This window comes from Staurois parvus, unplaced genomic scaffold, assembly GCF_062004578.1.
Source record: "Staurois parvus isolate SC_StPar_1 unplaced genomic scaffold, SC_StPar_1.0 ptg000205l, whole genome shotgun sequence".
Classification (NCBI taxonomy): Eukaryota; Metazoa; Chordata; class Amphibia; order Anura; family Ranidae; genus Staurois; species Staurois parvus.
Genome location: NW_028318001.1, coordinates 9,241,020 through 9,260,735, shown reverse-complemented (window position 1 = coordinate 9,260,735; position 19,716 = coordinate 9,241,020). Strand labels below are relative to the sequence as shown.

The window sequence follows — 19,716 nt, the reverse complement described above, 5'->3', positions numbered from 1 at the left end:
ACAAGTTTTCAGCAATAAATAAAAAGAAATCCCCTAGACTGGGGGTTGGCAACCTGTTGCTCGTGATCTGTCACCAGTGGTAGGTGACAGGTAAGTCACCATCGAGTCCCTGCCCTGCCAACCAGCAAGTCCTCCTCCCCCACTCGCCAAGTGGCACAGCAGCAGGGGCAGACTGACCATTAGGGTACTCGGGCACTGCCTGAGGGCCCGGGGTCAGTAGGGGGCCCCAGGAGATGCCTCTGGTACCTTTCATTGACTTATTCATAGGCTTTTTTGGGTGTGGGTGAGGACACAGGGGCCCCATGATCCCCTATTGCCAGGGGGCCTCATGAGTTGTCAGTCCACCCCTGCACAGCAGTGCAGAGAATTGATGAGCTCCGGCGTCTTGCTGTGTGAGCTCTCAAGCCGGGAAGCATTCAAAGCCAGTTCTAGGCAAACGCATTCCCCTCCCTACAGCACACCCCATTCATGTGTGGCTGCGGGATATCTAGGATTCACTGTTAGCTATATTAGGCTCTTGTACCCCTGAGTGCAGTGCACTGATCCCTGATGGCCCTCCTCTCCAGTTTATTCAAGTTGGTGTGATTGTAGGTGACATCATGGCACTGAAGAGGAAAACAGGCAGGGATCAGAGCACCAGAACAGGTAGCTCTGCCACAGCAGCTTTCCTGCCTCTCCAGTAGTGTGTCATTTAGGCCCCCCTGCACTGTGCCTTTCAGACCCTCCTGTACTAGGCTCTTCTGATTTCCCTGTAACAGGCCCTCCTGGCCCCTCTGTACTGTGCCTTTCTGAGCCCCCTCCCTTTTTACACTGCCTGGCTGATCCCCTGTGCTTTGCCCTGCTGACCCCTTATCCTTTGCCCTGTAGACACTCTGCTCTCTGCCTTGCTAGCCTCTCTTACCCCTGTCGTCTGCCCTACTGCTACTGATCTCTGTACACTGCTCTACATACTACTGATCTCTGTATGCTGCAATAGATCTTAACAACCTCTGTGCACCACCCCACATCTTACTGACCTCTGTACACTGCCCTACATATTGCTGACATCTGTGCACTGCCCTACATCCTACTGACCTCTGCACATTGCCCTACCCACTACTGACCTTTGGGAGCTTGCTAGTTACCTACAAAAAAAATCACATGAATGATGGTGATCATTGCTCTTTTCAATGTCATGGTAGATCTCCTCCTCCTAAAGGTTGCCTACCCCTGCCGTAGACTGATTAGCTGGAGTAAGTGAACTGTTGCTGTGTGCCTGGCTGCCTCTACACTGTGTGGGGAAAAAAACTGTGAACTACAGTGGCTCCTTCAGGAGTAGAAGTCACAACATTTTTATCACAATTTTTAAAACCAGTGCAATGGTGCAAGAATCATAACACTGGAAGTGAATAAGGGCAGCACAGTGGCTAAATGGTTAGCACTTCCACCTGGCAGTACTAGGGTCGTTGGTTTGAATCCCAGCCACGGCACCACCTGCCTGGAATTTGCATGTTCTCCCTGTGCCTGCGTGGGTTTTCTCCAGGCACTCCAGTTTCCTTCCAAACTCCAAAGACATGCTGGTAGGTGAATTGGCTCCTGTCTAAATTGTCCCTAGTATGTGTATGTATGAATGTGAGTTTGGGAACTTATATTGTACACCCCTTGAGGGTTAGGGACTGATGTGAATGTACAATATATATATGTGTAAATTGATGGCCCTAAATAAGTACCTGAAATAAATAAACAATAAATAAGTGAATGTGGGGAAATCTCTAGAGACTTTATCATCAAGATGCAGCAGCTTGGGCAGCTCAATATCACCATCTAGTGGCCAAAGGAAAAAGTGAGAAGTCCATAATTCCATCATTGCCATTTATCAGAAAGTGATTGTCATTAAAATAAGAACACATGCCTGTGTGGTGGTTCTGGGAAGCTTTCATAACTACTACAGATCCTGCAGTCTTTTTCTCTAAACTGAGACTTTTTTTGTTTTTGCTTACATATCTATAGCCCAGTATCAATATGTTTCATATAAAGTAATGGTCACTGCTTAGCCTCTACCAGCTGAAGAGAAGCAATAGATTGGAGGTACAGGTAGCTTAAGTACAAATTCCATTTTTTCCTGCAAAGTACAGCTTTGTCCCACCTCCTGAATCTCATTGCTCAATAGCCATTCACATTATGGGTTGAAGTGTGCATTAATGCGCCACATTATTGTGTGTTAAAGCTTTCTGTGTTAAGGCAGCCCATTTATTTTCATTGACCTGGAAGTGTCCCTTAACACATGGAAAAGTGGACATGACCTTTTTTTTTTCTTTTAACAGTGTACCCCTTGGCATGTGCCTTGTGGCACACTGTGTCCAGCTACTAGCGTGTTGGAGGTGCAGCACCACACAGTAAGGTGCAAATACTATAACGTATTAGTGTAAATGGGCTGCAAAGCTTGATTTACACGGTTCTGTATTTGTTGCAGCGTGTTTGATAAGTAGGTGAGAATAGACCCTTATTGCTATCCTTTCCATAACACATAAAACTGCATTGCATAAATGTGAACCAGCCACTATGAATGGGAATGAATGAGATTTCTGCTTGAAATGTAATTTCACAGTAAAATGCATACATTTTGTTGCATGAAAACGGACAAGTGTGAATAAGCATATGTCTTTATTCATGCATGCAAATGCATTTCAAGTAGAATTTCCATTCATTGAGGCTAGTTTACATGTCCTGTAAGTGCTGCAACCTAATTTGAAAGGGAGACTATATCTTGGGCCAAAAAGAAGATGCTTAATCCCAATGCACACATTCCTGCTAAAGATGGCTGTATGCATAGATGGGTGCTGCAGCAACCGTCGGCTAGAGTCAACAGAGAGAAATGACACCGGCACACAAAGGATCTCCAGTTTGGGTCCAAAAAGGCTTTAATGAAGGTTTACATAGTTACAGCAAGGCAAAGTTTCGGAGTCTCGCAGGGGTCCTTAGGCATCAGGCATGTGTGCCGGTGACATTTCTATCCTATATCTTGGGCCATTCACACCTATGTGTAGGCATTGCCATGAGCACTATGCAATACACAAGTAGCACTGTGAATTTAGTACTAATATTATGGGAGTCATCACTGACCAGCAGGGAAGCAGAGGAACGCTTTCCAAGAAAAGCTGAGACTTCAACTACAGCTACCTTTCGCTGAAGGCAACGACCACTTAATTAGCTTTGTTTTCTTTTCGTTCTCATTTAAAATCAACCTGAGAGTCACAGACAGCCTGAAAAGTACTGCTGTACCTATCTAGAAATATCCTATGGGCAGCCTGTGCCATAATGATCCCTTTACACTTGTACAAGCATTATTTCATGTTCACTGTCATACGGTTTCATACATAGCAGGCCATGTTTCCTGACTTATGGGCACTTGCAGGGCTGTTTAAAAGAGTAGTATGGTCAAACCTTTTTTTTTTTTTTGTGACCTGGGCAAGGTTGGGTGGGGCAACTGGTGGCGAGTAAGTTTTGTGACTGGCTAGTAGGTCTGGACTCTAAATTTTAACCCCTGTACTAGGCTATACTCTCTGAATCATCAACGGGGGCCGCACACGATAGTGTCAATGAGGTCTTTCAGTCAAGGATTGGTTTAAGCTCAGAACTCCTCCCACTCTGACATAGTTCACCCCGATAGGGCTTAAAGGATAAGTTCCCCTTTCATAACATGTTCCATGTTACACTCATATACAGGGTGTAACATGTTGCGAATGGACCAGCCCCCACACTCCCCGATCCCCCAATGTGATACCTAGCGAGGGATCTTCTCCTCCCGCTAGCTGTCACAATTTTAAAGAAAACATGGCCGTGCGGGGCTCCACATGCTCGATCGTGTCACTCAGTCAGTGTTCTGTGAATGAGAAAACTACAAGCCCCAGCAGCTTTTGCAGCTGTTGGCTTGTAGTTCTCAATAAACTACCCCATGGTGCTGTGGTACTTCATGGAGTTTTCCTATCAAAAAGTATTGGCTTGCCAATACAGTGACAGGTCTGCAGGAGACCTGCATGGCATCAGCCATTATTTTTTGCTGAAAGGTGAACTTATCCTTTAATCATACAAGATTAAAAGGATAAGTTTACCTTTTACAGGTAAAAAAAAAATGTGCATTTACTTTTTTTTTTTTTTCCCTTAGGAGCCTGGAAAGCATTGCACCTGCAATCAACAGATCATAGATGCAAAGCAGGGTGCCCTGCAAACTGTCAGTCTAAGCTGTCTGCTCGTACTTCTTTTGGACAGGCAGTTACATAATCACAGGTAGAATCAATGAACTACCTAGAGTGCGCACAAACACCCTGGTAGTTCATTTAGAATTACAAGCCAACAGCCACAAAGGATGTCAGTACTTGTAATTCATTCACAGAACTCTGTGAATGAATCAGGTGGCCATGTGGGCAGAGCCCGCTCTTTTCAAATAGTGACAGCAGGTATGGGGAGAAGATCCCTGACCTGCTGTCACAGGAAGGGGGGATCATGGGATCCTCCAGCCACGTTACATGTTCCACCCTATACATGGGTGGAACATGCAACATGCTCCCACAGGAGAACCTATCCTTTAAAGTGATACTATTTATTTTTTTAAATAACAAACTTGTCATACTTACCTGCTCTGTGCAGTGGTTTTGCAGAGCAGCCACAATCCTCCTCTTTTCGGGTCCCCTGACGGCGCTCCTGACCCCTCTCTCCTGTCAGGTGCCCCCACAGCAAGCAGCTTGCTATGGAGGCACCCAAGCATTCACATTACTGAGCAACGGCTCGGTGTGTCCATTCACACATGCCTTGCTCCCTCCCTCTCCTGATGCATGAAGGTAAAAAACCTGGAGCCTTTGGAACCACTTTAAGCCCTATCAGAGTAAAATGCGTCAGCAGGGCATGGTCAGAAGGCAAAATGCGTCAGTAATGAGGAGTTTTCTGCTAAAGCCAATCCATGACTGAAGATCTGATTGACATGTATGTTGTGTTTCCCCCTTCTCAAATATTTTTTGGCTATTTAGCAGTTTACTCCTGTGATCTGGAACCAGCTTATAATTGGCTATTGCACCAACTATCAACTGACAGGGCAGAGCCACGTCACATTTGGGAAGAATCCCATCTGTCATTCAGGACATGGCAAAAGCCATATCTGCCTTCTTCTGAGCGCTAGTGGAGCAAAACAGGGTGCAGTAACTGAGAGTCACTGTTATACTGTTCGCTATATGCAGATTGAGAGTGGACTGATCAGAGGTCATGGGATCTGTCAGCTCTTAGTCTTAGTCTGGCCGTACATTAGCAGATTTCCATACAAACATTTGTGTAAAAATTCTCATCAGTACATTCAGTGACTTGATGAATGTCATTCAAACGTACTTCAAAGTTTGCTTTTAGCATTTGCTTCCTAAGTGAATGGACTTTCCCTAACAAAACCATGTTCACTATTAGAAATTGTTCGGGAAACAATTTCCATCCTGCTCCTTCAAATTTTCTCATCAGTGTGGTCAAAAATGAATGTCAATTTGACCCCACTAACGTTTAGAAAATGGCACAAAGTTTTAAACTAAAAATTTTCTAACAAAATTCTTTTAGTGTAAGGCCATCTTTATAGCCAGCATGGGAGAGATGCAATATCACACAGATGCTATGGCATAGTGGTAAGTATGTATGTAACCCTCATAATTCTCCTAAGGCTTAGGCTGCACAGATGAATAAATCTCTTTAAAGTATAACTGCAGTTTTAGTGCAATCTTATTTTAACTCACAAGTTCCCGGTCTGCAGAGACCTTTCCATTGGTTGACTTCTTCAGTGCCACATGGCTTTCTGTCAATGAGTTTTTTCTCGCGTGCCTGTGAATGCTCTCAGCAACCTTCTGTTAGTCCTATGAAGCATTTGTACTGCATACTCTATTGGAGAAAAGCCATCTGTACAATTTCATTGAGATTACTGTACATTACATGATGGAGAAGATGCTGTGCTGTGCACTAAGCAAGCTTATCAGATCAGGGACAGGTGAGTATAATGCTGGAAACTTTACCTGCACTGAAACTGCCACTTCATCCACTTGTTGGCAGTCATCTCATTTGCTGCACACAAATCAGTGGGATGCTAATAAAGAACGTGTCAAGGAACATTTGCATCTAGAAAGATATTGCCATCCATGTAGCAGTAGCCTAGGGGCCTATTCACATAACAATGCAATGTATTTTCTTACTTTGCTGCATTAGACAGCCCATTCAAAAGTGCTGCAATGCACCTCAACATACTAAATATAGGTGCGGTTTGCACTTTTGCAGAGCACTGCCTTTGCATTTTGCTGGTGAGTTACAGCGGCCTTCACAGTTAATGGCACTGCAGTGTACCAGTGCATGTATCATGCATTACCACATGGTTACAGCATGTTCTGGGAGCTTAAATGTTAGGAAACCTAAATTAAATATATTAAATTTAGTGCAAACAGTCTTCAGCTTCAGCGTTTTGATCTGCATTTTTGCTGTACCATTTGGAGGGTAGTTTTTCTATGAATGGCAAAAGGAGATAAACCACACCACACACCCGCAAGAAATGTGTGCATATTGTCTCTGCAGGGCATGAAACGTTACTGTTAGCTATCACCTTCTTTAGGAAGCATTTGCCCTCTACTGTTCAAATGTAGCACTGCATCCGTTTAAAACAGACCTATGACAAGGTATGTGCACACTTGTAAGATGGTAAAAATGTATGTGTGATTTCTGTGCCCTTCAGTACATTTGATACTGTATGTGATGGAATTACATATATTTGAAACAGACCCTGCATTTGATATATTTTTTCATGTTAAGTGCATGTATGTTAAGTACTTTGTAGCAATTGCCAGTATTTATTATCTATCACCAAGGTCTCAAAAGTCTGCCTGACAATGCCATCATCTGCTTTTCTCTCTAGAATGGAATCATTTTTGTTCAGGCATCATTCCGGGCCAGCATCAATTTTCTGGACTGATATGCCAGCTGAAAGATGACACAATCAAGTTATTAATTAACAAATGAGTGTTGCACTGTTCCTAGTTCTAAATCACAAATCATTTATAACTCCCTTCATATAAAAGTTCCACAGTATTCTAATGCAATACCCAATACTACTGTGAAGACCAATTTTACCCAAAATAACTCTCACATCACTCCAATGTGACCACAAACAAATCCAATACTGCAAACGCAATTATGTTAAAATAGAAAAAATAAAGCAAAACAATGAAAACGTGGCTTAACCATTTCAATACCGTGCAATTTTACACCTTCCTGCCCAGGCCATTTTTCACGTTTCAGCGCTCTCACACTTTGAATGACAATTGCGTGGTCATACAACATTGTACCCAAACTAGAATTTTATCATTTTCTTCACACAACTAGAGCTTTCTTTTGGTGGTATTTAATCACCGCTGGGGTTTTTATTTTTTGCTAAATTAACAAAAAAAGACCAACAATTTTGAAAAAAAAAACACGTTTTTCTTTGTTTGTTATAAAAGTTTACAAATAAATAATTGTTCTTCATAAATTTATGCCGAGATGTATTCTGCTACATGTCTTTGATGAAAATAACCCAAATTAGGATGTATTATTTAGTTTGTAGGAAAGTTATAGAGTTCACAATCTATGGTATAGATCTGAAAATTGATCAATCCTGAAGTACTGACGGCCAATCTAATTTCTTGAGGTCCAAGAATGTCAGAACAGTACAGATATCCCCCAAATGACCCCTTTTTGTAAAGTAGACAGTCCGACGTACTTCATAAGAGGCATGGCGAGTTTTTTGAAGTTGTAATTTTTTTGTCATAATTTTTCGGAAAATGAAAAAAATTATTTTCACAATTTTTTTTTTACATACTGTCACCAGTGCAGTACAGCGTCATCATATAACTGGCATGGCGGTGAACAGGGACACTGACGGGTGACAGTATGAAAAAAAATATATATATATTTTTTTTATTTTTTTATTAATTTTAAATTAATTTTTTTTAAGATTTTTTTTTCATATTTTACTATGACCAAAGTAGTACAATGTTACCATAGTAACATTGTACTACTTTGGGGAAGTGATCAGTATTTTTTTTTTACACAATTTGCTAATAGCAAAGAATTACTTTGCTATAAGCAAGCATTTACCTGAATGAAATCGATTCAGTTTTTTTTTTTTTTTTTGTGCTTAGCTGTGATTTGGCCACAGCTAATCACGACATGTGCATGTGACCTGCTGTGACCATTCACAGCTACGCACTAGTTTACAATGGATGGCATGAATGAAGCCATCCATTGTATACAACTGTCATGTGACCTGCTGTGATTGGTCACAGCAGGTCACATGGTACTGGCAACGGGGGCCGGTACTCGGATCTGTCATCGGCCGTGTCCGAGGTACACGGCCGGTGACAGATCGCGCCGCTGCGCGGCTCTGCAACCGCATGAACTGCGCATGTGCGGGAGCACGCCAAATGGCGTGCACCCGGAAAGCTAAAGCGTTTTTGATGCCGCCAAACGGCTATAGGCCGGGCAGCTAATGGTTAAAGAAACATAAAAACTACAAGTTTTACACTTGGTATAAAATAAGTGTAAAAATGCTCTAAAACAGGTGATAGTACAATCCCCATGCAAAAAAAGCAATTTTTCAAACTTATTTCACAGATAACCATCAATTAAAGTCTATATATTGTAAGAAATCTTCCAACAAAACCACTTCTGGCCAGACTTCTCCGGACAGTGGATGGGTGTACCTGGGTCCCACTGGTTTCCACTAGTTCTGTGCTGATGGCACTGCTGGACATCTTCCGTTGTAAAAGGGAAGTAAGCATGATGTGTCTTTCATCTGCTGCATTGTTTCCTTGGCTGACCACTACATCTACAGTTCTCAACATTGCTTTGAGCTTCTACTAAATCCCAGACTTTGTACAAGTGTAAGAATGATATACAAGGATACTCACACCAAATATTTATTTGATTTAATTTTTCTTTTTGCTCACTGTGCATTTTGTAAATCGATAACAACAATCAATTCCAACATATATTTGAAAGCATTCTTACAGCATTTCTTCACACCTGCCAAAAACTTTTGCACAGTACTGTATATATGTCACATATGCCATTTCTTCTACTGAGGCTAACCAGTGGATCTGGTGTCTCTTGCACAGAGTTCAAATTGTTGGAGACAGTGTGTAGGTCTCTTTAAGGGCTCAGATACATATTATTGCAGATTGGGAGTGAGGCTCAAAAGAAGAATCGGCAATAGTGCAACTGTTACAAGACAATGTTTTATTAAAATATATTGCACTCACATATGTACAAATGTCAGCATTTACAATCATTATAGTTGCACTGCTGCAAACCTCCGTGCTTTCCCACACTTCTGGTTTCATCCCTGTACCTGAAATGACTTCACCTGGCTCCGCATCATAGATTGCATGACTTCTTCAAGTGCACAGACATTCGTATGCAGTGCAGACTATGATTGTTTATGGGAACTTCACCTGTACATGTGTAAGTACAATACACAGAATATAACTGGATACTAACATTTATAGGTGACATTGAACCAGGGAATATCCGATTGCCTCTCGGGGAATCAGGAAGGAATTTTATTTCCCAGCAGGTGCAAATTGGATCATGCTTTGCTGGGGTTTTTTTTTGCCTTCCTCTTGATCAACTGTGGGTATAGGATTATAACTTATTTTTTCCCTATGGTTGAACTGGATGGGCTTTTGTCTTTTTTCAGCTGGACTAACTATGTAATATATTTTAATTTAAAAAAAAACGACTGTCCTTTAATAGTAGGTGTGTTTTGATAAAGAGTTACTGGTTGCTATAATGTCAAACTATGTATTTTTGGCTCTTGCCAAAACGCAAACTCAAGTTTTTACATCATAACAGCAGTGTAAGATTTATTTGAAGCCAATATGCATGATTAGTAAATAATTACTAATAAAGCAAGGACCTGCCTGACTGGATACAATTGCATCTATTTGTTTTATAGGTACTTACACTACAGAGATGTGTATAGTTAGCTAATGGGAACTGGAAGTCTGCTGCATCATCATCATAAAATCTAGTTGCTAAATAAAACAACAGAAAGATGTGATTATGTGCAAAGTGCAATACACCATAGCAACCAATCAAATAGGCATTTACTGAAATCAGATTTATATGAGACCAACACTGATGACACCAAGGAGACTATTTATGAAGACATTCATACAAAGACAAACATCACAAGCATTCATGCATGCTGCAATCTTTACCCATATTTTCTGTAATAGGTTAGAGCCTACTATAACTCTAGATTTCACTTCACTTCAAATAATTTGTTTGTGCCAAGCAAGCCCAAACAAACTATTTTTATTACTAATACAGTACATGCACCTACTGTCGGGGCTGTATATAAACTGTATGTAAGATCAGTGCTGTGTTCCGGCAGTGGTACAAAAACAGTTGGTCCTGTTCCGCAAACACAACTGCTCAGCCATGCGCAGGAAGCTTTGTATTTTTTAATGAAAAGAAGGCTTATTCTGATTGTAGAGATAGTGACAGCAATAGTGGCATGACTCAATTTTATTGTATAATGAGACCTGACTCCGACAACTTAATTATGCACCTGTGAACATCTGTCTCATCTTCAATAATAAATCTTTCACAGATCTTACAAATCTGCGGGAGTGAGCCATCATGGATTTTGACCATCGCAGTCTACATTGCACTGCAAGGTGAACAATATAGCTAGTCTCTGTAAATGCAAGCAAATTAAATAAATTGATAAACCAAGCAAACTTTATGCACATTTAATATAACATTTACAATCTGCTGATGAATACAAGCGAAACTGCAGAATTAATGAGCACAAGTATTCTTCTTGCTCAATATGGCACAGAGCCAAGCGATTCCAATATCCGCTTTCTTTCTTCGGCTTTTGGCATAGCAGGCTTTACACCATCTCTTCTTCTATTCATCAGGACTTTGTGCTGAAATAAATATGAATTTTAACTTTTTATAGAGTAAAATAGAAACTATGCACTGGTGTTTGCCATTATATGCCCAACACAAAACTATGGCATAAAAAAATACATTTCCTTAAATCACCAATCTTCATAATCGTGGAAAGAAATAAAATATCTATACAGGCAGTCCATGGTTACGAACAAGAGAATTCTGTAGGTATGTTCTTAAGTTGAAAGTGTGTGCAAGTTGAAACAGGTAAATTTTTTAGTGCAACTCCAGACAAAAAAGAGATTTAGTTTTGGATAGCATAGGGAAGGGCTAACTGGCCATGCAGGGATGTGGGATTGCTGACAGGTCCACTGCACAGTAAGTGGCAGCATGCAGTGAGCAGCAAGATGGCCGTCCGGCGGTTTCCAGGACCAGCCTGATGTCACGCTGCTTCTGTTTTTTTAAGTATGAGGCGTATGCAAGTCAGTTGTTTGCAACTCGGAGACTGTCTGTAATAGGTTTGTAGAATGTACAGACAGAGGGAAGTGCTTTCATTTAGCAACATTAACCTTATTGTCATAATTACATAAAGGAAATTTTCCACTGCATTGGTTAAAATGCATACAACTTTCATTTTGCTTTGATAACCAGAATTAAAGCCACAGTTAAGGCCTCAAAATGGTTGCACATTACGGATATAGAATCCATTACTCAGAGGGCATATCCCTTAGTTTTAAGGATAACTTTTTTAAAGGAGAAGTATAGCCAAAGCTCTGCACTTCCATGGCCAGTTTTCTGCCGATAGCGGGCTAAAGTCCACTGTCAGCTGACATCACTCAGCCAGTCCAGGCTCTGAAAAGATCCACCAGCAGCCTAGATTGGCACCTGACTCAGCCTCTCAATGATCCACCAAGAGTCTGAGCCAGCTCCTCCCACAGGCTAGTGCTCTAGTGAGCACTGGAGGGGCAGAGCACAGAGCTAGAGACTGACAGTCCCGTCTCTCTGCTCAGAGCAGAGGGGGAGAACCGGACGATTGCGGTGTTGGATCGCTCAGTTCTCACTAGAGACGGAAGGGTACAGATGCAGAATCAAATCAATGCTGCATCCACCTAGGACAGATGCAGCATCAGATCAATGCTGCATTCATCTAGGACAGATGCAGCATCAGATCAATGCTGCATCCATATAGGCAAGTATACATTTTGTTCCTTTTTTTGTTTTTTTTTTATACAAAGTCCATACTTCTCTTTTAAGTCTTGTATAGACTGGGGAATGGTCAAACAGCTGTCAGATTTCATTTAGTGTTTGTGACCCTTCTAGGGAGACTCACACACTCTGTCCCACTGACTTGTCAATGGAACACGAATAATGGAGAAATCTTCCAACACCTGTTCAAGTGACAATTATACACATAAGGATTTCCATTCCCTTTGGACAGATTTCCTCTAACTTACTTTTGTTTCGGTTTCTAGCATAGGAAGCAAAGATGTTAAGGGAATTGTAGCCAAGGGAACATAAGCCACAAAAAAAAAATGAAATAAAACACACATACACACACACAACAACAAAACCTCCCAACCCTATTTAAAATGGGAAAAAAAAGATAGGTTTTTTGCTTTAGATACAATTTAAGTGAACCTGTGGACTTTTTTCCTGTGACAGTATGCCTCAGTGGTCAATCATCAAGCACAGAATAGGGGAGGAAAAAGAATGAGACACGTGCTTTCCCATGATTGGTACTTACAGATATTCCACAGAGGTAATATTTGATTATTATGATTTAGCTTTTACATAACAAGTAAAAAATATATATAAAAATATTTTGAAAAGGCACAAAAACACAGAGGTATCAAACTAATAGCTGAAATTTTGCATCCCAGCTGAATATTGGTGCAGTAGATCAGTAATAAGAAAGCAATCTTGGGAAATATGAAAATAAAAACACACCTTTGGGGGGGGGGGTGCGCAACATTGCATACATTTTATTTAGTTTATTTTTACACACACACTTGCTTTTTTTTTCTCTGAAAGACCAGTGAGAGATACAATGCATCTCTCTCCTCCATTCAGAGAGAGAAAACACAGAGGCGGGTTTCACAGTGACTTATCGGGAGTTCCGGGTCCTGATTGTTAGACCAGGACCCAGGGCCTTCACTGAGCTGGGAGCGCGCCTTGGACAACCAAAAAACAAGGAGCACAATTAGTTTATCTTTATAATCTTTGAATGATTCCTATGAATGTTCAACACAATCACAGAATAATGTTTACCTATAGTCTGGTCAGTAAATTGTATTTCTTTTCATCAGTGAGACCAACATCTAAAGCTTGGAAACATTTCCACAGCGCAATTTCTACTGAGAACAAAGCTACAATTTGCAAATATTGTGAAAAGAAAAGACATTAAAAAATACTTTATGGAATTAAATGATGAGGCCATAATGAAAATACAGGTACATTTTCCTTCCAGAGTTCTCATTCCAGAAACCATTTCTACTGCCTCTGGATCACAAATTTTAAAAAGCAAGTTTAGTTTATTTACTGAATAAACTGCAATTTTATTTAAAGCACAAGAATACTTTTTTATACACTGCATTTCACATTCCCAGTGCAAAAAATGACTGAATTTGTAAAAGTACTCCATACTGAATGTTTTAAAATTTTTCCACAAATTTCCTATTCTCTGGGGAAAAAAAAAAAAAAGTTTTTTCCCATGGCTTCAAAATTTCCAGAAATTTTCATCTTTTGTCTGGAGTGTCTTGTCAGTTTCTACTATAATGCTGAGGTGGTCGAGTCTTCTTGGTTAAGCCATTTTATAGAACAAAAAGGTTTAAAACTGTTAGTAGTATTGACTGTAAACTTTGTTCTCTGACTATAGGGCATTTGATTGGAATGCATTCAAAGTAGAACATACTGTATCTCCTGTCCCAAGCATCAAGGAGCACTTGCTGAATCCTGATGGGTAATGGTGAAAAAAAATGTACATCTATATACATGGCTCAAAAATAGGCAAGATTAAAGTGGATAAAGTTTGTTTTGGATATATGGGTCAGCGCTACTGTAAGGTTTTGTCATCAGAGTCCCTATTAAAGAGGATTTCTCCTCATGTGCTATATGGCTGTTGGGACAGAAAACAAGAGGAAAAAATCACTTTCATGGATAAAACACAGCAAAAACACCCCAAAAACTCAGCATTGTAGTAAACTGCTCAAAAAAAAATTAAAGGAACACTTTGAAAACACATCAGATCTCAATGGGGAAAAATATCATGCAGGATATCTATACTGATATGGACTGGGTAATGTGTTAGGATTGTAAGGATGCACCATAGTTTGATGGAAATGAAAATCATCAACCTACAGGAGGACTGAATTCAAAGACACCCCGAAAATCAAAGTGAAAAAATGATGCAGCAGGCTAGTCATTTTGCTGAAATTTCATTGCAGAAACTCAAAACTGTACTCAGTAGTTTGTATGACCCCCATGTGCTTGTATGCATGCCTGACAATGTCAGAGCATGCTCCTAATGAGACGACGGATGGTGTCCTGGGGTATTTCCTCCCAGATCTGGACCAGGGTATCATTGAGCTCCTGGATAGTCTGAGGTGCAACCTGGTGGCATCAGATGGACCAAAACATGATATCCCAAAAGGTGTTCTATTGGATTTAGGTCAGGAGAGCGTGGGGGGACATTCAATGGTATCAATTCCTTCATCCTCCAGGAACTACCTGCATACTCTTGAGGCCGGGCTTTTTTGTGCATCAGGAGGAACCCAGGACCCACTGCCCCACCGTAGGGTCTGACAATGGGTCCAAAGATTTCATCCCGATACCTAATGGCAGTCAGGGTGCCATTGTCTAGCCTGTAGAGGTCTATGCGTCCTTCCATGGATATGCCTCCCCAGCCATCACTGACCCACCACCAAAACAGTCATGCTGAATGATGTTACAGGCAGCATAATGTTCTCCACGGCTTCCCCGGACCCTTTCACGTCTGTCACATGTGCTCAGGGTGAATCTGATCTCATCTGTGAAAAGCACAGGGCTCCAGTGGCAGACTTGCCAATTCTGGTGTTCAATGGCAAACGCCAATTGAGCTCTATGGTGCCGGACAGTGAGCACAGGGCACACTAGAGGACATCGGGGACTCAGGCCACCCTCATGAAGTCCATCCCTGATTATTTGGTCAGAGACATTCACACCAGTGGCCTTCTGGAGGTCATTTTGTAGGGCTCTGGCAGTGCTCATCCTGTTCCTCCTTGCAAAAAGGAGCAGATACCGGTCCTGCTGATGGGTTAAGGACCTTCTACAGCCCTGTCCAGCTCTCCTAGAGTGACTGCCTGTCTCCTGGAATCTCCTCCATGCCCTTGAGACTGTGCTGGGAGACACAGCAAACCTTCTGGCAATGGCACATCTTGATGTGCCATCCTGGAGGTGGACTGCCTCTGCAACCTCTGTAGGGTCCAGGTATTGCCTCATGCTACTAGTAGTGACACTGAACCTAGCCAAATGTAAAACTAGTGAAAAAGAGTCAGAAAAGATGATGAGTAGGGGAAAAAAAAAAAAGCCAGTGGCCTCCACCTGTAAAACCATTCCTGTTTTTGAGGGTCGTCTCATTATTGCCCATCTAGTGCACCTGTTAATTTCATTAACACCAAAGCAGCTGAAACTGATTAACAATCCCCTCTGCTACTTAACTGACCAGATCAATATCCCAGGAGCTTAATTGACTTGATGCTATACTCTGATTAAGAAGTGTTGCTTTAATTTTTTTTTCTTTTTTAAAGTTAACAGTGGCTTAGTGGTTAGCACTTCTGCCTTGTAGCACTGGGGTCGTCAGTTCACAAGCCAAGTCACTATAGGGATGAACTTTGCATGTTCTCCTTGTGCTTGCATGGGTTTCCTCTGACATTTCAAAGACATGCTGGTAGCTTAATTAGCCTTTGTTTATACTGGTTCTAGTATGTGCAGGTAAGGTAGGACTGAATCCCAGCCAGGATACTATCTGCATGGAGTTTACATGTGCTTTCATCGACCTGTTTCCAAAATCCAAATGCTGATAAGTTAATGGTCTCCTGCCTAAACTTACACTAATATTTGCCCATGTATGGTGTAGGTTTATTAAGCAGATATAATTTATCTCATTTCAGTTCTCAGGGAAAGATCTCCTCTGTCCCCGTTTATGAAGCAGAGAACATTTGTTCTCAGGAGGAGAGAGAAGTTTTTCATCTGAGAACAGCTAAGATCTGTGTCGAAGGGGTAGGAGCTGCATGTGATCTGAGATAATTGTGTGATTACAGATCACCCGAGTTTGAACAGTGAAACCAAATCTTAACTAACTTATCTAAATTTATCTTAACACACTCACCTCAGCTTCATAAACTGGCACACCTGAGAGATCAGCTGTGACCATCAGTATCTCAGCATTTCTCTTTCATAAATGGACACCTATATTGGGGAAAATAATTTTTTGATCTCCTGCAGATTTTGTATGTGTGCCCACTTACAAAGAAATGAAGGGTCTATAATTTTTATCATAGGTGTATTTTAAAATGATAGAGACATAAAATCAACCAAAAATCCAAAACACATTATACAAATGCTATAAATGGAGTTTCAGTTCAAGGAGTAAAATAAGTATTTGATCCCCAAGCAAAATATGATTTAATAATTGTTGGTGAAACCCTTATTGGCAATAACAGAGGAAAGAGGTTTCTAGTAGTTGGTTACCAGGTTTGCACACATCTCAGGAGGGATTTTGGTCTACTCTTCTACAGATCTTCTGTAAATCCTTAAGGTTTCTTGGCGGCTGCTTGGCAACTCAAAGTTTCAGCTCCCTTCATAAATTTTCTATAGGACTAAGGTCTAGAGACTGGTTAGTCCATTCCATGACCTTAATGTGCTTCTTCTTGAGCCACTCCTTTTGTTTCCTTGGCAGTATATTTTGGGTCATTGTCATGCTGGAAGACCCATCTTCAGTGTTCTGGCTGAGGGAAGAAGGTTCTCAAACATTTTACAATACATGACCCCGTCCATTGGCCACTCAATGCAGCAAAGTCAGCCTCTACCTTTAGCAGAGAAAGCCCCAAAGCATAATGTTTCCACCTCTTGTTTGGCCATTCTTCTGGTCATGGTCAGCATTTTTCTTCCTCCAAAAATTGTGAGTCAAGTTAATGCCAAAGATCTCAATTTTGGTCTCATCTGACCACAGCACTTTTTCCCAATCCTTCTCTGAATCATTTAGCTGTTCATTGGCAAACTTCAGATGGGCCTGTACATTTTCTTTCTTGAGGACGGGGACCTTGAGGGGATGCAGGATTTCAATCCTTGGCAGCGCAATTGTGTTACCAATGGTTTGTTTGGCGACTATGGTCCCAATTACCTTGAGATCATTCAGAAGCTCTTCCCATGTAGTTCTGGGCTGATCCCTCACTTTCTCATGGTCATCCTTACCCCATGAGGCAAAATCCTGCATGGAGCTCAAGGGCGATTGATGGTTATTTTGTATTTCTTCCATTTGTGAAAAATCGCTCCAAACAGTTGTCTCCTTCTCACCAGGCTTGTAGCCCATTCCAGCCTTGTGCAGGTCTACAATCTTGTCCCTGATGTCTTTTCACAGCTCTAAGGTCATTTGCTCATGGTAGTGAGGTTTGAATGGAAGAAAGATTCTGTGGACAGGTGTCTTTTATACACATAACAAGTTGTTGTTAGGAACACCTTCTAAAATTGACAAGGCTAAACTGTGTACCACATGAGCATATAGCCAGTCTATGGGTGCCAAAATTATTATTGGTTGGTAGGGGATCAAATACTTATTATACTCACTGAACTGCAACTCAATTTATAAGATTTGTATTGTGTTTTTTTCTGGACTTTTTGTTGATGATATTCTGTCTCTATCATTTAAAATACATCTATGATAAAAATTATAGACCCTTCATTTCTATGTAAGTGGGCAAACTTAAAAAATCTGCAGGGGATCAAATAATTATTTTCCCTACTTTATGTTAAGACAGGACATTAGATTGTAAGCTCCTTGATGGCAGGAACTGATGTAAATGTACAGTCTGCAAGTTGTTGCTGCTATATAATTACCTTTAGACAAGGAATGCATTTAGATTTCCTGGCAATAGAAGCTCGTTCTTCCTTAAGTCTACAAGCGGGCCGAATGTCAGGCGGTATCGGTTCAGCTTCTGTTGACTGGTCTGCTGATCAGCTCCTGTGAGTCTGGCAGTGAGAGCACTGACCGGAGTGTTCTGTCTAGGGGGCAGTCTCCCTGTCAGCACACAATAGCACAGCAGAGGAGATTGCTATACTAACATGGGATAGTTAGTACGACGGCTCCTCCTGAGCTGTCAGTTTGTTTTGTTTTTTTTACGGAAAAAAACAAAAACACTAGACTTAAGAATGCAATGATGGACTAAATACAATAATCTGCTATGCAGCACTGTCTATACATATTGTAATGTAAAATGTTTGTAATGATACAAATTGCAATATATAAATCTGGAATTTCAGAGCAATGCAATAGGACTCAAATATGTGATCATTGTACACTGTTCAAAAAAAATTAAAGGGACACTTTTTAATCAGGAGTATAGCATCAAGTCAATGAAATTCCTGGGATATTGATCTGGTCAGTTAAGTAGCAAAGGGGTTGTTAATCAGTTTCAGCTGCTTCGGTGTTAATAAAATTAACAACAGATGCACTAGATGGGCAACAATAAAATGACCCTCAAAACAGGAATTTACAGGCCACTGACATTGTTTTCCCTACTCATCTTTTCTGATTGTAGGGTCAGTGTCACTACTGGTAGCATGAGCAAATACCTGGCCCCCACACAGGTTGTACAGGCAATCCATCTCCTCCAGGATGGCACATCAATACGTGCCATTGCCAGAAGGATTTGCTGTGTCTCCCAGCACAGTCTCAAGAGTACGGAAGAGATTCCAGGAGACAGGCAGTTACTCTAGGAGAGCTGGACTGGGCTGTAGAAGGTCCTTAACCTATCAGCAGGACCGGTATCTGCTTCTTTGTGCAAGGAGGAACAGGATGAGCACTGCCAGAGCCCTGCACAATGGCATCCAGCAGGTCACTGGTGTGATTGTCTCTGACCAAACAATCAGAGATAGACTTCATGAGGGTGGCTTGAGTCCCCGATGTCTAGTGTACCCTGTGCACACTCCTGACACCATAGAGCTTGATGGGCATTTGCCATTGAACACCAGAATTAACAGGTCTGCCACTAGTGCCGTGTGCTTTCCAGAGATGAGAGCAGGTTCACCCTGAGTACATGTGACAGACGTGAAAAGGTCTGGAGAATGCTGCCTGTAACATTGTTCATGACTGTTTTGGTGGTGCGTCCGTGATGGTCTGGGGAGACATATCCATGAAGGGACGTACAGACCTATACAGGCTAGCCAATGCCACCCTGACTGCCATTAGGTATCTGGATGAAATCCTTGGACCCATTGTCAGACCCTATGGTGGGAAGTGGGTTCTGTGTTCCTCCTGGTTCACGAAAAAGCCCGGCCTTATGTGGCAAGAGTATGCAGGCAAATCCTGGAGGATGCGGGAATTGATACCATTAAATGTCCCCCACGCTCGCCTGACCTAAATCCAACAGAACACCTCTGGGATATCATGTTTCAGTCCATCCGACGCTGGCAGGTTGCACTTTAGACTGTCCAGGAGCTCAGTGATGTCCTGGTCCAGATCGGGTAGGAAATACCCCAGGACACCATCCGTCGTCTCATTAGGAGCATGCCCAGACGTTGTCAGCATGCATA

General features: G+C 41.5%; 1 protein-coding gene across 6 annotated transcripts in view; it reads right to left on the bottom strand.

The window, feature by feature from the left end:
- Positions 1-10,768: 10,768 nt before the first annotated feature.
- CHCHD7 (coiled-coil-helix-coiled-coil-helix domain containing 7) overlaps positions 10,769-19,716 on the bottom strand; it is a 31,875-nt gene continuing 22,927 nt past the window's right edge. For all 6 annotated transcript variants that reach the window (XM_089678462.1, XM_089678463.1, XM_089678466.1 and 3 more), the window contains one exon: positions 10,769-10,964. In XM_089678462.1, the coding sequence (XP_089534588.1) occupies positions 10,860-10,964 (105 nt within the window). In that variant the 3' untranslated portion in view covers positions 10,769-10,859. The remainder of the gene's footprint in view (positions 10,965-19,716) is intronic.